This window comes from Talpa europaea (genome assembly GCF_964194135.1).
Source record: "Talpa europaea genome assembly, chromosome: 2".
Taxonomy (NCBI): Eukaryota; Metazoa; Chordata; class Mammalia; order Eulipotyphla; family Talpidae; genus Talpa; species Talpa europaea.
Genome location: NC_140068.1, coordinates 84,813,777 through 84,833,882, shown reverse-complemented (window position 1 = coordinate 84,833,882; position 20,106 = coordinate 84,813,777). Strand labels below are relative to the sequence as shown.

Sequence of the window (20,106 nt, the reverse complement as noted above, 5' to 3'; positions counted from 1 at the left end):
TGCACCTTGTGGGTAGCTCCCTGGCTGGGGATTGAACTCATGTTGCAATGGCTGGTGATAGCTTGATAGCGCTGATACTTTAACCCCTGTGCCATCAGGGAGGCCTCCTAAGTTTATTATATGTTAAAAATACATACTTAACCCAGCAGTCCGACATCTTAGTATTTACTCTAAATAAATAAAGCCTATTTCTGCGTAAGAACCTACACACAAATTGTCATGGCCACTCTATTTGTTACAGTCGAAAACTGGAATCAGTCCACAGGTCTTCCATCCCTACAACAAAGTAATGCTCAACAGTGAAAAAGAACACACTGTTGATATAGGCAACAATTTGATTAGGTATGAAAGGAATTGTGAAAAAAAACCTATCTCAGGTTTCATCAACCTTCCATATCATTCCATTTATATTTCACCATATGATTTCATTTCTATAGAACTCTCTAAATAACAAAACTATAAGCAAGATGAACAAATAATAGGGTTTAGGGTGGAGGGAAGCTTTCCCTATAAAGGGTGATGTAATGAAACTTTTCTATATTCTAATTATGGGGTTGGTAACATACATCATCACGTGAAAAAATTTCATATACTATACACCCCCCAAAAAAGTGTACGTAAAAACTGGTGTGTACTGAATAAAATCTGTAGATTAGTTTTATAACATACCAATGTCAGTTTTCTGGTTTGGTTAACATCTAAGTCTTTGAAAGATGTTACCTTGGGGGAAGTGAGGCAAAGACTAGATAGGAACTCTCTATGCTAATTTTGAAACTTCCTGAGTATCTTTTTTTTTTTTAAAGATTTATTTATTTATTTATTTATTTATACAAGAACCAGGGTACAGGCCAGATGCACAGGAGGGTGAGAGGATTCACCAGAGACAGAGCGGGGAACAGAACAGGCAGACTGACGAAATACACTGCCAAGGGGAGCAGTGGGCAAGACAGGAGAGGTCTGCCACGCCATGTGGGACCCTCGCCCCGGCTGGACAGGATCGAAACGGCGCTGCAACAGCGCTGCAGAGGCCGAGGACAGCTTCACAGTGCCATGCTCAACCGCCTGCACCACAGGGGGAGGCCCTTCTTGAGTATTTTATTTCAAAATAAAAAACAATAATTAACAAGAAGAAAGCCAAACACACAATTCAACTTTGGGTAAGACCAGATGGAGAGTCTAGGCAGACAGGAACCCAGTTCACCTTATCACTTAGAAATATGCCAGGTTCACTCAATTCTACAACTAACTTTCCTGGCTTTCCCACTTACTAAAGTGTCCAGCTTTGGAGAAATCACAATCTATTTGTGCCTCTTTCCTTATAGGAAGAATGAAAATAATAGCAGCTCATACATCCTAAGCCTTACATTAAGATTTAAGAGTGGGGCCTCCCTGGTGGAACAAGGGGTTGAGCGCAATGCTGTGAAGCTGTCTGCAGCCTCTGGAGCATGAGTTTGATCCCCTGGCCAGCCAGGGAGCTACCCACATGGCGCAGCAGACCTCTCCTGTCTTGCCTGCTGCTCCCCTCAGCAGTGTACTTTGGTCAATCTGCCTGTTCTGTTTCCTACTCTGTCTCTGTTGAATCTTTTCACCCCCCCACCTCTGTACCCCAGTTCTTATAATCATAAATAAATAAATCTTAAAAAAAAAAGATGTAAGAGTGAATAGTGTCAATTGCCTTGGAAATTTTACAGGAGGTGTTCCATGAAAGGTGCTATACATTTCCATTTTCTGGATATGTGAGATTTGCAAGTAGTCACATAACTGGGCCTCACGTCTCATCACAGTATACCTGGGAGGTGGTTAAGCAGTCAATGTAAATGATACAAGCACCTTGTTTATATAAAAATATCTACAATTTACCTACATTTTCCTTCAGGTTTTCTTCCCCTTTTCAACTTCTCTCACTTTCCAAAGTTTTGAAAAGCATGGATCTGGACATGTCAGCCCTTTGCTTTATATTTATCATAAATTTCTTTATAATAAATAAGGCAGGATTTGACTAGGGAGTTTGCATATTTTTCCTTGGCTCATATTTGGCTTCTGGCTCTTAATACCTTCATTGTGTATTTTCTTCATTTTACTTAAACAAGCTTGATTATAATGTCCTGCTTCCCTCACTGAACTGTGAACCTGAGACCAGGAGCCTACATGCCTTTATTATCAGCATAGTGACGGGGCATCTGCCATATTCCAGTCTCTGTTCTAGATGCTGAAAATACAGCAGTGAATAGACTTAAGCACTAATCTTGTTGGTAGTTATAATCCTGTCTGGAATTCTTTTCATTTCTAGCTTCTAGCATTGTGCTTGGCTTATAATCAGTCTTCAAATTGGTGTTCATTCCATGGATGAATGGGCAAGATGATGAAATGGGTCTGCAGTTGAAAGAATCACAACTGCAGCTTCAGGTTGTGATTTTGTTACTCTGAGGTTAACTTTGTTAAGGTTTATCCATCAGATCTTGGGTGGGACTTGAGAAGCACCCTCTTCACAAGCTCTTTTTTTTTTTTTGGTGGGACCTTCACCGGCAGCCGGGGAACGAAACCGGCGCTGCAGAGGCTGTGGGCAGCCTCACAGCCCAACGCTCAACCGCTGCGCCACCAGGGGAGGCCCCTCTTCACAAGCTCTTAAATCAGTGTTTCTTTAAATTGACAGACATAACATCTCCTGGGAGCTTTAAAAAAAGGTGATGCCTGGGTCCCATTCCTTGAGAACCAGCATAGTTGGCTGGATTTCTCAAAGCTCCCCTGTTGACTCCAATGTGCAACTAGATCTGAGCATAGAATTTGACCTGCTATAGAATTTGACCAGTATTACCCAGCTCTGGAAAAAATCTCTCTCCCATGGCTTTAGCGTAATACTCTCCCATATCACTGCTCCCTGTTCCCTTTCAGTGAAACTGAGGCAAGATCTCAGCATGACCTGGAGACCAGCAGCATCCACAGTACCTGGATGACTCCCCCCAGGAACAATTGAAACAGAATCTACATTTTAACAAGATCCCTGGGTGTTTGTTTCATTTGCTCATTAAAAATTTAAGGAACACAACAACGTGACCTCAAATTATGCATTTCTAACCAGCTCCAAGGTGGTGTGGTTGTGAGGTTAGGCTGGTCATCTGTTCACATGGGCAAGGAACTAAAGCACTTTCTCAGAGTGTGGTCTGAGGAGGTTTTCCAGAAAAACTGTGTATAAGTTCCTTCTCAAATTTACCACAAACCTGAATCACTCTCTGGGAGCCTGCTTTATTATAGACTGCTCATTCCCAGGTGATCTTGCACCCAGCTGTTCCCAGGATCATTCTCTACTCAGAAAAGCAGTCTGATCTAATTGCTTAAGCGCTCCTCTGCATTTAGCCTAAGTCAGCCCAGAGGAAACACTATTACTCTCTAAAGAAAAATAAATTGTCTCTTCCTTAGCCCTTCAAGTAATTGAAGACAGTCTTTTCCCTATCTACGTGGTTCCTGATTCTGTCTAACTCTCTATCTCTGTCACCTACCACATTGGAGATCTTTGGTTCAGCAAAACCAGAGAAAACCCCTGAAGTGAGCAATGTTGTATATATATGAGACTATCATCAACTCTGATCATTTTAATAATGCAGTTGGAGTTTGCACCTTTTTTTTTTAGGAACGCTATCAGGTTTCCTAAAATGATCAGACACAACCTTGCTATAGGCCATAAGCAAGTTCCCTGGCCTCTACAAGTCTATTTTTTAATCTATAAAAAGGACACAATAAGAAGATAGTACCTATCTTTTTTTTTTAAAGATTATTTATGCATATAAGAACTAGGGTACAGGCCAGAAGTGTGGGGGTGAGAAGATTCACCAGAGACAGAGTGGGGAACAGAACAGCTAGATCTACTGAAATACACTGCTGAGGGGAACAACGGGTGAGACAGGAGAGGTCTGCTGTGCTATATGGGTTAGCTCCCTGGCCGGCAGGGGATGAAACTCATGCTGCAGAGGCTGTGGATAGCTTCATAGTGCTGTGCTCAACCCCTTGTGCACCACCAGGGAGGCCCAGTACCTATCTTTTAGGTGAGTAGTGAGGATTCAATAAGATAATATAAGAAGCACTTTGTAAAGTATAAAGCTGTGTGAGTGATTAACAAAAACATCTCCAACTTATGAATAATTTACAAACAATAACCTCAGTGCTGACTCATCATTCACTCTTTTCCACCCAACATGAAATAAATGGCAGTCCTAAAATCCCTCTGAAATACAAATTATTGTCCATGACCCATTCTAGTTTGTTTTCTTTTGGAAAGGACTCCTATCTTCTATCGGTAAAAGAAAAGGGGAAATCTGGCATGATAACCATGAGATCAAAATGCCACATGGTTCATGAAATCAACCACATAGAAGTGAATGAAACCAGAAAATCCCTTCAGTGTTGATGACATGGGTGTCAGAGTATTCAGACAGAGTATCTACTTCCAGTTTCTCATTGAAAGAGGAACCCAAAATTGCTTAAACTCTGGCAATTGGAATGCCAAGCTAAGGGAGACGTATGATGAAATATAAAATACAGTAGTTAAAATGTAATGCAATGTGATCTACCCCCATCAACATAAAATTTTGCCCTGTCTTATGGGAAGAAAGCCTCCTAAAGTCATTCACAGTTGATGAGATTTCACATAGAGCCCTGTCATCTTGTATAGACCCTTCCCATAAGTAGTAAATTTCCTAGATGGAAATGAATAAGAACATGCTTCTAAGTCCTAATCATTGCACTTCTCCATGCCAAACCCTTATTTTTTAAAATAGGAACAATTGAAAGAGCAGGATTTAGGGTTTAACCCAAAAGATTGGGAAATGTCTGATCATCCTCAATGGTTGGTAGACCTTCTCCCTGAATCTGAGTACTTTTCTAGACACAAACCCCTACCAATCTGTATGGTTTATGGATTAGAAAGGATGGAGTTTTTACTACAACGAGGTAACACATTACACCAGTGAGAATGACAAATATTTAAACAAAAATAGCAGCAACAAATGCTGGTGGGGATGTAGAAAAAAACAAACTCTCCTATACTGCTGGTAGGAATGCAAACTTGTCCAACCACTATGGAAAGCTGTGTGGAATTTCCTCAAACTATTAAAAATGGAGCTAGTAGTTCCATGCCATAGGACACAAAAACATTAATCCAAAAGGATACCTGCACCCCTATGTTTATTGCAGCACTATTTACACTAGGTAAGATATGGAAACAACCCAAACACCCAAAAACAGATGACTGGATCAAGAAAATGTGGTATATATATGCAATGGAATATTATTCAGCAATCAAAAGTGATAAACACATATCATTCACAACATGGATGGACCTGGAAGGGATTATGCTCTGTGAAATAAACCAGTAGGAAAAAGAGGAATATCGGATGGTTTCACGTATAGGAGGGAATATAGGGGAACCAAATAAGGGATCAGGAAAAAAATAACAATTATAATAAATAAAAAAAAATTAACAAGCAATTATAAATGAGAGACACTCTGTAGAGGAGAGGGAGGGATTAAACCAGGGGAGGGAGGAACACAAGGGACTATGGTGATAGTACACGGGTAAAGTGGTGGTGGGAATTCTACAGGGACTACACCTGAGAGGAGAAAGCACACATTGTACAAAAGTAAAGAATGATGTAAAATATATATAAATTTAAAGAAGGATAAGATTTTTAAAATACACATATTTTTGCAAGAGAGTAGCCATAATTATAACTTGAGCACATATACAAGGCAAGAATTAAATACACTCACACTACTCAAGTAACAAACACCTAATATTTATTAATAAATTAGTACACTTGAAGGCATTTTTCTGATATCAGTCCCTCACCTCTACGCACAAACCCCGCCCACATAAAGGGAGTCCACGCCACCTTTGCATTAGAATCTGGCAACTGAGCATTAGAGAGTATGTTTATAAATGAGAGCATAGTTGCAAATATATCAGACAAGAGTTCTTACAGCTGCAGCCATTTTTAATTAAAGTGATTGATGAAAGAATCCCACCAAGACCAAGACCTTGAGGGTAGGCTGGACCTATTGACTATGTGTATATAAAAAACAAGACATCTTTGAAAGCAAAACTGGGCAGATTCCCTATGAAAAGGTACCGCTGGCACTCGATTATGATGTTCCAAATTGTAGCAACATGTTCCGGAAGAGCTCAATCTCTAAAAGATGAAGTTCAAGTTCTTTGGTGGCCCAGTTGTCAAGCCACTTAAATAGCAAGTCCTGATGGCTTGAGGATTTCATGTCTCTAGCCCAGAGCATATTAGTGTAAGAGGAGCACAAGGAATCAAGCATTCTACATGGTGTTCGGGTGAAAACCATACAATCAGCAAGAGTGTGGTCAAGTTTCAGCCATGAATATGAACTCTACAACAAGGCATATCAAAAAGGTAACTCAAAATCTAATAGCATTACAGAAATTCAGCAGAGTCTTACATTTCCTTGATCCTTAAGAAAATTCGTAAATGACAAATAATAAAAAGTAGTAATTAAAAAAAGTAGATAAGTAGATGTGGATATTGAGACATGAAGACTGCTTCTAGAATTCACAAGATGCCATTACATTTTAAGAAGTTAAGAGCCTCAAAATCCAGTGTGCAGAAAAGGCCACACTGCATTTGTGGTACTTTAAGTGAATTTAAAGTGCACAGGACAATTTTGAAAATACATAAGAAGGCAAAAACAGAGAAAATATGGAACCTAAAAAACTTTAGTGGTATGTACTTTGCAACAGTTATATCTTGAAAAGGTTTATAAACTAACTTCCCAGAAGGGTTAATGAAAAAAGAAAAAAAGGAACTCAGAACACTGGCCATAGACTCTTTTTAATCACGCACACAACCCCCCAAAAAATTAAAAACAAAAAAACAAAAACAAAAACAAAAAACCACCCTGACACTAAATTTGAGTATTTCCAGAGTGCAGTATCCCTCGTGTTCTACAATAGGTCGGGAAGATGGCTATAAACAGAGTCCAGGAGGGTCTGGCTGGCTTCCTGGCTCTTGACTCCAATAATCTCAAACAGCCGGTCCAGCTTGTCCTCAGCCTGAGGAATCTCTTCGATAATCCTCAGCTCGTCGGGATTCAGAATATGGAGCATGTCATCGAAAATAGGCTGCAAGTCACAGGGGTCTAGGCGTACCTGTCGCAACACTGTGTCCTTCTTTTCTGTAGGCAAAAGGGATTAAAGGACAGTACTGAGGCGACTGAGGTGAACCAAGGGTGACAGCCACCTACTTCCCCCAAACCCCTTACCCCCACCCCAGGGCGAGTGAATGAGTGAACCCCTGGCACATTTTGAATAACATAGGAGTTTTTACTTGCATTGGTGATAACAAATAGGATTTGCCTACTGGAGATCAGACAGGGACCTGCTTGAACGGGTTATGGATGCATAATTAACATGATCTTTGCCTGAACTTAAGTCACTTCTCCAAAATTCTTTTAAAGCTAGAAGAAAAATGCTGAAATACTTTTAAAAACCTTAAACTTTACTACTTTGTGCATCTGTAATGCATTTACTAAACAAAGATAGTAGCGCACCATTTTTTCCTCAAAAATTCCAGGGCAATGTTGTGTGCTTATCTGACTTGCTAGTTACACTACAGTATTTTTAAACTAAATTGCTCAGAGTGAAAGCACTTAAATAAGAAAATATTGTCTCTTAGGTCATATATTACAATGGGGTGAGGAACTGCAACTTTTACTACTATTGTAATAAGCTTTCTCTAAAATACAATATGTAACAATATAAACCACAAGGTGAAAACGGATGAATATAAGTGTTACATATATAAAATATAAATACATAAAATCCATAAACATATCAAATATAACATAAAATATAGTTGTGGAATTACCCAAACTAGGAAATATCTATCAAAAATCTGTGATCAATATAGTGTGCTAATTCCCTAACTTCTTATTAAGAACTTAAACGTGGCCAATCATTTACCAAAACCAGCAATCCATTATGTTTAAACATTCTTATTTGGAACCAAGCTTACCTGGGCGATATTTAATTTGAGTCACTAAAATCTATACTTCCCTCAGGATAGGTTGTACTTTAAATCCTTGGACTCGGCAAGCCTGGTAAATAATTTCCAAAAAACCTGCCAGACTACATTTTATCAGACCTTACCCGAAACACACAACTGATAGCATCATGAGCATAAAAGGGTGCCGGCTCCCCGCCAGGTAGTTGGAGCCCTAAAGATTTTCTAGGCTGGTCTGCATTGGCCAGTGATGAGTTTTCTCTCAGATCTGCCTTATTAGGCGTCCGTCTAGGACAGGTTTTCTTGGCAGGTCGCTGAAAATATGCCCCTTCCATCCACAGACAAGTTCAAATCAAAGACTGCCTCGGTGTGGAACTAGTGAGAGAGTCGCAGGGGCTCTCTGGAGACAGACTTAGAGAGTAAGTGCCCTCTGCCTGCATCGTACCTTTGGTAATAAATGAACCTGTCCTGCTCAGTGCCGAGGAGCCGCTGGATGTGGAGTCACAGCGAAGAAGAGGTTCAGACTCGTCCACGAAGAAGCCCTTGTTCTTATCCAGCGGGGAGGGCTCCACTGTCAGGAGAGTGGAATTCTCAAGTTTTGTGTTGGGGCTGGGTGCCGGGCTGGGGCTGAGTGGGCTGGGGCTCATCGGGAGAGCCAGTTTGTCAGTTTCCAGCTGTGAGAGAAAATGAGGTTTTTTTATTATCACTTCAAGAACAATTATTAAAAAATAATCAAAGCCCCGTACCTCAGATGCTATTTTTTTGTTCTAGTTAATGCGTTCTACATAAAGTCTCCCATTTCGACAGTTGATAATATTTTATCACATACACATAAACTTATAAACCCCTCAAAAATATGTGAAAATACGTGTGAGCATTAAAGATTAGGAAGCATATGGACGAAGCTGTTGTTTCACAAGTGGAAATGACATTGGTGTGAAGAGGAAATTCCAACTTATAATTTTGTAGAGCTGAAAAAAAAGGTCATAGATAATATCTAGTACATTCCCCGCTATTATAAGCTGAATTATGCCATCCCCAAATTCCTATGTTAAGGTTATAACTCCTAATACCTCAAGATGTGACGGTATTTGGAGATAGGGTCTTTCATAAGAAAAGGTAAAACTGGATCGTAATCAAATATGACTGGTGTCCTTATAAGATGAGATTAGGACACAGGGAAACAAAAGCAAGACCCTGTGCGGATCCAAGAAGACAGACAACTTCTACCAGCTGAGTAGAGCCCTCAGAAGAAACCAATTATACTAAAATCTTGATCTCAAGCCTCTGATCTTCAGAATTGTAAGAAAATATATTTCTGTGTTTTAAGCTAACCAGCCTGTGGTACTTTACAATGGCAGCCCTACCCACAGTCTCTTTTTGTAGGTAAAAGAAACTAAGTTGATAAGTTAAGTGATTTTCTTAATTAAGGGCTCCCAACTGGTAAGTGACAGAACTAAGACTAGACACCCCAGGTTTCCTGACTCCCATTTCAAAGTAGTTCAGGAATTAAATAAAGCTGATGGAAAGAATGAGAACAGAACACCAGAGGGAAAAGCAGCTGGGAGAAGAGAGTGGGGACCACCTGCTGGAGCCAGAGCATCAGCTCTCAGGATATAATGGAAGCTGGGAAGCTTGCTTTCTGGAGTGGACTTAGAAAGAAAATAACAAGGAAGCAAATAAGGTGGTTTCGAAGGGAGCAGGTATGCTTGCCAAGCACTCTGGAGTGTGGAGAACAGATTTTAGGGAGAGGAGTTAGAATGCTACTGCAGTGGCCAGGTGGAAAGTATAATCACGGCTTGTGCCAAGGTATGCAATGGAGATGGTGGAGGAAGTAAGAGGTGATATTACCCCATTCTGCAGATGAAATGAGAAAGGCCCAGCGTAGGCACAGGGAGAAAGCCAGAGCTCAACCCAGGTTCAGGTGCCAGGTCACTTTACTACACTTCAAAGCTTTGGCAGATATTTATGACATTGCCTGGTTCATTGACCCAACCTTCTTATTGGCTTTTCCAGTATGGATGAAAATCTGGGAGCTGGATGGCCTGATTACACAGGGCAGAGTTCAGGAGGTGATGTGCACCCCTCCCCAGAGCCATCAATCACCATACATTAGAACCCTCGTGACTTCACTCACATGTCGAGAGAAACACGTCAAGTCCCTCAACCAGGAAGACATTGACCCTGACTTCAGAAAATTACCTTGAATAGTTATAAAATACATAAAGAAAACACAACTGCCTCTTTTACATCCTAAGGCCTGAGAAATTCTTGCAGCTGACTACAGATTCTGAAAACCAATGATGAGTATGCAGGTCTTGTGTTCCAACAGTTGTTCTCGGCACAACCTCCCACACCCTGCTTCTGCTTCCAGCACAAGTTTAAGAGTTGGGTAACACACATTCCCAACGGCCCCCTTCTGATCCACAGACCAGTTTTATGTATATGCTTTTAAATTTTTAATTCAATAGGCTTTGGTACTTGCTTCTATTCCTGAAAATGCACATGGCCACTCATGTTAATACACATTTTTAATTCACTCAATTAGACAAAGAACACTTGTCTATGCTCTGGTTCTCGCGGACATTACTTCGGATGTCACGGTCAGTCAATATAGTGCACTGTTCTTACTTTAAAAAGAAATTCCCACCCACAAATCACATGCCAACAGACTAATAAGAGGTCCACCCACCTATTTCCTGAACTTAGTTCAAAGCTTTAAATATTTTATTTTTTCCCCTCCTTTTGCCCAAGGATCCTACCAGGAGATATTAAGTACATGAATTTCAATGTAATATGGAAAGACAGAAAGCTGAAGTGATGCTCTCCCATAATTAACAAAGAACAAGTGACTATGATGAAGACCCCAAGGATGGTTCCATATCACCACAATGAAGCTACCAACCACAGGTAAAAACCAGAGACCATTTGGTAATCATCTTTCCAGAAAATATCAGGTCCTAAGTCCAGCTGTCTCTCACTTCGTGCAGGATACACAGTATATGGATGCATTCTAGATTTCGCTAAAGTTACTTGCATTTTTTTCCTTTAAGGAAAAAAAACAGCTCCTAGAAACTTACTTTCCTAGTTTACCTTAATTTACACTATCCATTGCAAAACAACACTTTATTAAAAATTATTACCTGTGATATCTCTAACTGGAAAATTGAGTCATTAGGATATGTAGAATAACTATAAAATCGGTATTGACTTTATAGCAAATGAAGACCATTTATAATAAGATTTTGTGATGAAAAGAGAAAAAAATTTTTTTAAAGATTTATTTATGTATACAAGAATTAGAGTGTAGGCCAGAGGTGGTGGGTGGTGGGTGAGAGGATTAACCAGAGACAGAGTGGGGAGCAGAACGAGCAGATTGACTAAAATACACTGCCAAGGGGAGCAGCAGGCGAGACAGGAGAGGTCTGCTGTGTCATGTGGGTAGCTCCCTGCCCGGGATTGAACTCGTGCTGCGGTGGCTGGCGATAGCTTCATAGTGCTGAGACTTAACTGTGTGTGCCACCAGGGACATCTCCCAAAACAAATATTCTAAACAAGAAAGCTAGATTTCCACTGAAGAGGGTCTTATCTTCTTATAAAAGCTTTAGGCACAAACTTATCAAAATAGATTATAAGGAACTTAACTTATCCCTTATGCTCCTTTGAGCTTTCCAAACTCTCAATAGGGACATATTAACTTTTATAATTGAGAAACAATACACACTATTTGTAAGACCAGTCACTACTGATAAGTATTTCCTTCTGCTAACTGGAAATGTGGTGATTGCAGTGGTGCTTATTTATACTGGTAGCCAAGGAGCAAGGGAGTTGGGATCTCCTGTACTTGGCCCAGCTGTTCTCTATACTTTGGTTCATAGGCACAAAAAGGCAGTGCTGTTACCCTCAACCTACTGCAGTGAGGCATAAAGCCGGATTTAAAAACCTCTTGGAAAACTTGGCCGCCAGTGAAGGCAATGTCGCCACCTGATATTTGAAGTCTCTTTAGAGAAACTTGAAAAGTACAGTTTTTGTTTTGTTTTGCTTTCTAGTGCAAAAGAGGAGAGGAGAGAGCAGGGCTAATGAGGGAAAAGCTCCCCAAGCAGCGAAATCCACAATAGTTCTATTGTGTGAACTCTAAGAGCAGGCAATTTATTTTGGTCAAAAGAGTCCCAAAAAACCTCCTGGTTAGTTTCCGTGCAAGTACACGTTGTCCTTCCAGATACCATATTTATTAAGCCAGACTGATAAGGGAAGAGAGATAAACAGTGCACCTTAGTCAACGGCTGAGTAACACCTACAGTTCCATTGCTAACCCAAGGATTTTCCTTTCTGATTCACAGAAACAGAGTCCATGTAACCAGCCAAAAGGAGTAGGTTAGCAGGGTATGGATTAAAATCTGCAGGCTTGAACATCTATCAGTTACAGAGGGTTATAGCCCTGTTTATGAGAACAGTAATTTGACTCATATTTGGGCTAATCTCGAATAAGCCAAGGTTGTGACCTCTACTCTCTTCATTTCCAGTTGTGTCTTCACAACCCTCCACTCCCACCTCAACCAGAGTTCCAAAACAGATGTGGCCACTCCAAGTGAAAACTGAGGCTCATAAATAATTCACCTCTGTGAATATCAAACCAAAAAACAATTTTCCTGTTCACTGCCCTTTCCTAAGATGACATGCTACGGAAGTTTGAAGGGTTTCTCCAGCAACAGCATACGATGGAGCCATGTGTGGCAAAGGAAAATCCTTCCAAGTTTTATTCCTATCAAGGGCGGTATATATGTGAAACAACATTCAGAGACTACATTTCTTCTCTCCTTTGATTGAACAGCATTTCTGAGGGTAAATACTCTGCCAACAGGAACAGGCCCAGAACGCCAAGCTCAGAAGTCATCTTTTAACCATGTAGTTCATGTTCCCCATAGTCAACTCCTAAAAATCATGAAAATCCTGGAATGTCATTGCAAGGGACAAAAGGAGACATACCACTAACTAGCTGTGTGGTCTTAGTAAAACCACTTCCCTCCTCCGACATGTTTCCTCATTTCTGAACACAACAAGGGTAGAAGAGGTCATCTCTGTTCAAATGATGTCTTATTTATTGTTGCTCTTACGATTGTTATTTCACCCTCCAACACCACCTCAACTCTCTCCTTCCATGTAACCTCCAACTGGTTCACTCAACTAGGGTTCACCACTGAGTTATTTTCAATTACTACCCAATTACAGTTTCCCTGTGGTTGCACAATCTGTTTTCATAAAACTAATTAACAACTTTGATGCATCACTGACCCTCTGAAATGGAGCATTAATTACCCAGCCAGGATGATCCTTGCCAATCTGCTAAAATGGTTCAATTTAACCCCTTCGTTCCTGGCACTACCCAGTAAGAGTCCACCAGGTCCCTCTGGAGCCAGATATGTCTGAGAGACTCAAGAACGCTCCTTACAGTCAAAAGTTACCCTTTCTGCTTTCCCCCAGACCTCATCCAACACTTAGAAAGATGGAAAAGTTTTATGTTAAGTCTGTGGAAATTTCTATCACATTAATATCAGTTTTTGGAAGCCTGTTTGCTAAATTCAACTGAAACTAGATGATATTCCATCTGAGATGACTAGCTTGTCACCTAGATCCAGTAAACAAAAAGGGAATTTAAGAAAAAATATGATCAATACCATGCTAGATGATTCAGCATAAAATATGTGCAATCTGATTGCTATTAAGGTAGCTCTTTTAGTCCCATTTTTCAGATGAGAAAGCTGAGGCTAAGAAGTTTAAGTAACCTGCCTCATTATCACTAAGTCAGGATTCAAGATCAGATTACACCTATCCGGTGTGAAAGTAATCCTCTTTGCTGGGTCATGTCACTTCCTACCTGGACCTACTGCATCTGGAGAAATTGGCAAACCCTATAAACTGAATTCAAGCAATCCCATGACCAGAAGCGCCTGCCTTGGCCCCTCAACCACAGTAAAGGGGGCCAGTGGCAGGGTTTGCAAGGACTACTCTGAGATAAGGATGAGAGATTCTGCACATACCTTCACTTCAACTGTAGCCAACAACTGTGTGTTCCATTTGAAAATATTTCAGATCTCAACAGACCAGTGACTGGTTAAAAATCAAATTCAATCTCCACTGAAGATTTGTCTCAAAGGAATTACAAAAACAACTATATAACTACAGCTATTTAAGGATTATGATATTTTCTGAAGCTTGTTTCCCGTGCTCTCCAAGCGCCTACTTAATCAAGATCAAATTAGACTTTATGGCCTCCTATAGATCTATGGAGACATTTAAGATTGGGTTCTAATAAAAGGGAACCCTCCTTGCCATATAAATATATCTTGAAGCTGAATCTCTGTATCCCTACACGTAGAGGAATTCAGATAATAAGGAATGCTTTGTTATCCAAATCTATGAGGTTCCAGGATTTCAGATATAAAAGAAAGTTCATCTAATGAAGATGCAAGCCTATCTTAAAAAAAATCTATCAACACAATTCAATTCTTAAGTTCAGATACTAATGACTACCTTATACAACAATTTCTCACTTAATTCAAACCAGAGTAAGGGGTCTTGGCAAGAGTAATCCAAACTTACTCAGCAATATACTTTACAAACAAAAAAGTTAACAGGGAAATAGGAAAATCTTCGAAAGAAGTGTTATCAGTTGTAAGAAATCTAGAGGTAAGTCTTAGAACAGACTGGAAATATATGTTCAGAGATACAGATAAAGCAAAGCTGCCCAAATGGGAATAATTATTGCATCTAGGTGTTAAGGCTAGATTATTTTACTGTGTTTTCAACTTTATTTCCTATATCTTGTTTTTAAAGTTAGAAAAATTAAAAAAAAATGAAACATGTCAAATAACCTCAAGACAAAAATTCCCTAAACTTTTCTTAGGCTTCTGGTTGTTTAGTCTTGTGGGTTTCCCCCCTTCTTTCTTCTTCTCTTGCCCAGCCCAGATCATAGGAAAGGGAAGCAAGGAGGTGCTTCGAGTTCATAAGGAGGAACAGGGCTAACACTTAAATCTCTATCACCAACTGGCAAGTTGACATGGCTGGCCTTAGGTTGTCTGATCTCCCTGGGGTCACTGGAGGTCACGGAATGGAAGCTGGAAAAGGAGTACAAACAGTGTCCTACTGAGCTTCCCAGGGGAACTCCTGCACCAGACTACAGAGGTGGCAGAGCTGAGTGAACTCTGAGGGGTCCTGCCCAGCTGAATTGGGAGCCAATAGCACAGCCGGCACAAAGAACTCAGCCACCTTCAGGCAGCTCACAGGATCTACTTGACCCCCACAAATGCCTAAACCACTAGGGAATTATTTTAAAAGTCATCCCCCACCCCCTAGATCTGTTCAAACATATGCTAATGAAAGGTTTTGCTTCCACAGCAACTTTACTTAGGACTATATTTAAACTTTAGCCCAGGGAAGCTGGCTACGGCGTCTTTCTCCCTTAAGTTTCCCAAAATCAAAGTAGTTGCTTTGACACTGTGTATAACTATCATCCACTAATTCTTATGATTTCTAAGAATTAATTTCAAAATTATATCCCAAAGGCTACAAATCCACATCCACATGAATCCACGTACATTTAAGTCAAGGTGCCAGTGGTCAACCCTTGCCCTAAGGACAAGGCTGTTCCTCTCCAGAATGCACGGGGAAAGCCACTGCAGGGCATAACAAGCACAACACAAAGCTGCCAAAGCTGGTAAGAACCAGCTGGCTCCGGAGCAAGGGGTGGGGGAGAGAGCGCGCGCCCCGCCCTGGAGCTGGCTCGGGTGTCTGCAAGCTGTCCAGGCTGCTGACACCAACGGTAATGCTGCAGCCCCAGCTGACTCACAGACTAGAGATTCTTTAGAAAAGGAAGTGAGGATTGAGTAAGTGGGCTTTTTAAGTCCGGAGCTGGAGCCCATTCTCCTTCGTATCCACAGCGGAACCTCAGGAGAGCGCGGCCTCATCTAAACGTGAGGAGACCATGCTCTGCTGGAAATCACTTGGCTTTCCCAGAAATTTACCCTACAGACCTACTAGGAAGTCTTTCCCACAAAAATAAAAAGGCTTTATGAGCTAACTAAAACACTTTTCCAGGGAAGACATATAAACCATTTATATTGGAAAGATGTTCAATGTCACTTGTCATCAGGGAAATGAAAATTAAAATCATAGTGAGACACCAGCTCACACCTGTGAGAATGATCCATGGCAAAAGAAGAAATAGAAAGCAACAAACGTTAGCGAGGATGTGGAAGGAAAAGGATCACTTGGACGCTGTTGGTGGGAATGTAGCCAGTCCAGCCCCTATGGAAAACAGTATGGACATTTCTCAAAATATCAAAAATCTACCATACAATGCAGCAATTCCATGCCTTGGTAATTTATTCAAAGAATGCAAAAACACTTACTCAAAGGGGTATAATGCACTCCTATGTTACTTGCAGTATGTTTACAATAGCCAAGCTATGGAAACAACCTAACTGGCCGAGTACAGATGAATAGATTAAGAAGATGGGGTATATCTATACACGATGGAATACTACTCAGCTGTAAGGAAGAATGAGGTGTCACCTTATTCCCCTGAATAGCATGTGATGCTATAAACTGTCACCTCAATAATAAAAATATAATATAAATAAATAAAAAGCCTTTAACCATGAAAAAAAGTTGCACAAATCTTTTTAAGCTTGCTGTAAGACATTGCAGATGACAGAATATTTCACAGGAAACTCAGGACCTTGAAGTAAGAAGGCTCATCTTTGTGACTCAGGTTAACAAATTTGATGTAAATTAGTATCACTTAATGATCTTTCATGGCATTATTTTTTAAAAGATTTATTTATGCATACAAGAACTGGGGTACAGGCCAGAGTTGTGGGGAGTGAGAGGATTTACCAGAGACAGAGTGGGGAGCAGAACAGGCAGACTGACTGAAACACACTGCTGAGGGGAGCAGTGGGCGAGGCAGGAGAGGTCTGCTGCGCCCGTGGGCAGCTCCCTGGCTGGGGATCGAACTTGTGCTGCAGTGGCTGTGGCCAGCCTTATAGGTTGCGTGACCCCTTGCACCACCAGGAAGGCCCCTGTCATGGCATTAGAATGAAAATACACAATATGTACCCAAAGGCACAAAAGAGGGATACTGTGAAAAAAAAGTCTCTCTCACTTCTGACTTTTCAGGTCTTCACTACTCAATCCCTCTCCTGGGTGTTAACTACTAATGCCAATTCCTTGTATGAGCTTCCCAGGGTAATCAGTACTTATTCCAATAAGTAGGTACATGTATTCTCCACCCTACTCCCACTCTTCCTTTTTACTTTTTACATTTATTTTTACAATATATTGGCCCAGTGTTATGCACCTTGCCTTTTTTTTCCCCGTTAAAATGTTTTTGAGGTTACCACATAAAGAACTGACTCACTCTGTTTGCAACTACATTCTGTTAAGCATTTGTGAGGATGAACTTACATAACCACAAGGGTATGTATTGCTTCTACTCTGTTATTACCAATGATGCACTTGCGCCTTTTCTGCACCTATGTAGCAATGCAGGTAGTCACTGCCAGATGGGCCTCTGTAGAAGCTGTGCTAAGATACATGCGAACCAGCCAAGATGCCCTTCCCCTTCTCTGATTCCCTTGCAAGAATATTGCTACAGGGCCTCCCCGGTGGCGCAGCGGTTGAGCGCTGGGTTGCGAAGCTGCCCGAGGCCTCTGCGGCGCCGGTTCGATCCCCGGCTGCTCCCCGGTCACCAGAGGAGGGTCCCACATGGTGCGCAGACCTCTCCTGCCACCCGCTGCTCCCCTCAGCAGTGTACTTCAGTCCTTCTGCCTGCTCTGCTCCCCACTCTGGCTCTGGTGAATTCTCTCACCCTCCCGCGCTTCTGACTGTACCCAGTGCATGTATAAACAAAAAACAAAAAACAAAACAAATATAATAAATAAATAAATAAAAACATGCCTCTATTAAAAAAAAAAAAAAGAATATTGCTACATCTTTTCTTCCTTGCCAATCTGAGCGGTCTCACAGTAGGTTTAAACTTGAATTTCTCTTATTCTGAGCAAGGTTGAACAAATATGTTTAAGAGTTTTCAGTATTGGGCCTCCCCGGTGGCGCAGTGGTTGAGCGCTGGGTTGCGAAGCTGCCCGCAGCCTCTGCGGCGCCGGTTCGATCCCCGGCTGCTCCCCGGCCACCAGAGGAGGGTCCCGCGTGGCGCGCAGACCTCTCCTGCCACCCGCTGCTCCCCTCAGCAGTGTACTTCGGTCCTTCTGCCTGTTCTGTTCCCTGCTCTGGCTCTGGTGAATTCTCTCACCCTCCCGCGCTTCTGACTGTACCCAGTGCTTGTATAAATAAATAAATAAAAATAAAATAAATCTTGGAAAAAAAAAAGAGTTTTCAGTATTTTCTGTGAACTGGCATTTTTCACAGACTATGCCATTAAAAGCCTTTCCCATTTTCCTATTGAGCCACTATTCTCTTAATTAATTTATAAAAGTTCTTCATTTTTTTTTTCTGAGCCTACTATTTACAACTTATCTTTTTTATTTTTAATGTATATATATTTTATTTTATTTTATTTTATTTTATTTTATTTTTTTTATATATAGAGGCACGTTTTCTTTCTTTCTTTCTTTATTTGTTTGTTTTTGTTTATACATGCACTGGGTACAGTCAGAAGCGCGGGAGGGTGAGAGAATTCACCAGAGCCAGAGCGGGGAGCAGAGCAGGCAGAAGGACCGAAGTACACTGCTGAGGGGAGCAGCGGGCGGCAGGAGAGGTCTGCGCGCCATGTGGGACCCTCCTCTGGTGGCCGGGGAGCAGCCGGGGATCGAACCGGCGCCGCAGAGGCCGCGGGCAGCTTCGCAACCCAGCGCTCAACCGCTGCGCCACCGGGGAGGCCCCTGTATATATATTTTACATCATTGTCCATCCTCCTCTCAGGTGTAATCCCCATTAAATTACCACCACCAAGACACCTGAGAACATCACCACCATCGTCTCTTGTGCTCTTCCCTCCTCCCTCCCCGAATGAGTGTCTCCGATGTTTAGTTTGCCTGCTAGTTCCGTCTTTTTTTTTCTTTTTAAAGATTTATTATTCATGCATATAAGAACCGGGGTACAGGCCAGATGTGCGGGAGGGTGAGAGGATTCACCAGAGACAGAGTGGGGAACAGAACAGGCAGACTGACTGAAATACACTGCTGAGGGGAGCAGAGAGTGAGACAGGAGAGGTCTGCTGCGCCATGTGGGCATCCCCCGGCTGGCCAGGTTCGAACCATCACTGTAGAGGCTGTGCTGCGCTCAACTGCCTGTGCCACCAGGGAGGCCCTTTTTTCTTTTTCTGATCCCTTCTTTGGTCTCCCTCTGTTCCTCTTATCAGTGAAACCATCTGATATTTTTCTCTTTCCTTCTCACTTATATCACTGAAAGCTGTTCCTTTTTTTTTTTTTTTTAAGGAAATTCACTCTACTTGGCATGCAATGTCTCCCAATTTTTGTCTTTAGATTTGCAAATAGTGTTTTCTTACTTGTATATTTGTTGTAGAGTAGTTAAATCCTTGTATGGCTCCCGGTTTTAGATTATTCTCAGAGGAGCCTTTACTACTTCAGTGATTGCAAAAACAAAATTTCCCACAGGTTTTTACTAGTACATTTTTGGTGATGTCATCTTAATGTTTGGTATTCCAGCCTGTCCTCTAACTCAGTCCAACTGTGGGGAAATCAGAGTTTCCTTTGGGATCTTTCTATTTGGTGACAATCAAGTGACTGCTGTCTCTTTTGAGAAAATGGTAAGGAATATGTCATTAAAAGCCTGTAATTACCTTGGGCACACTAAACCTACTGCTGACCACATCGCAAAGTGTGCCTGCTGGTAGTGCTTGGGTTACAATAGATCAAGAAGACAATCTCACAAACATAGATGTAGAAGCTAGGCCAAAACTGAAAACTATTAAGCTTTGTCCAGATAGGAGTTTTGGGTTTAGGGAAAAGTGAAAATATGATCTCCAACACTGGTAATTTATAGAGAAAATAAGATTTTTTCCACAATATTGATTCTGATTTCAACCAATGCACTTTCTTGAGAAAACCAGTAA

General features: G+C 41.2%; 1 protein-coding gene across 1 annotated transcript in view; it reads right to left on the bottom strand.

Moving 5' to 3' along the window:
• Positions 1-6,793: 6,793 nt before the first annotated feature.
• TNFRSF21 (TNF receptor superfamily member 21) overlaps positions 6,794-20,106 on the bottom strand; it is a 68,655-nt gene continuing 55,342 nt past the window's right edge. Inside the window, exons 5-6 of the mRNA XM_084228873.1 lie at positions 8,461-8,689; positions 6,794-7,188 (exon numbers count right to left, since the gene is read on the bottom strand). Of these exons, the coding sequence (XP_084084999.1) occupies positions 6,959-7,188; positions 8,461-8,689 (459 nt within the window). The 3' untranslated portion in view covers positions 6,794-6,958. The remainder of the gene's footprint in view (positions 7,189-8,460; positions 8,690-20,106) is intronic.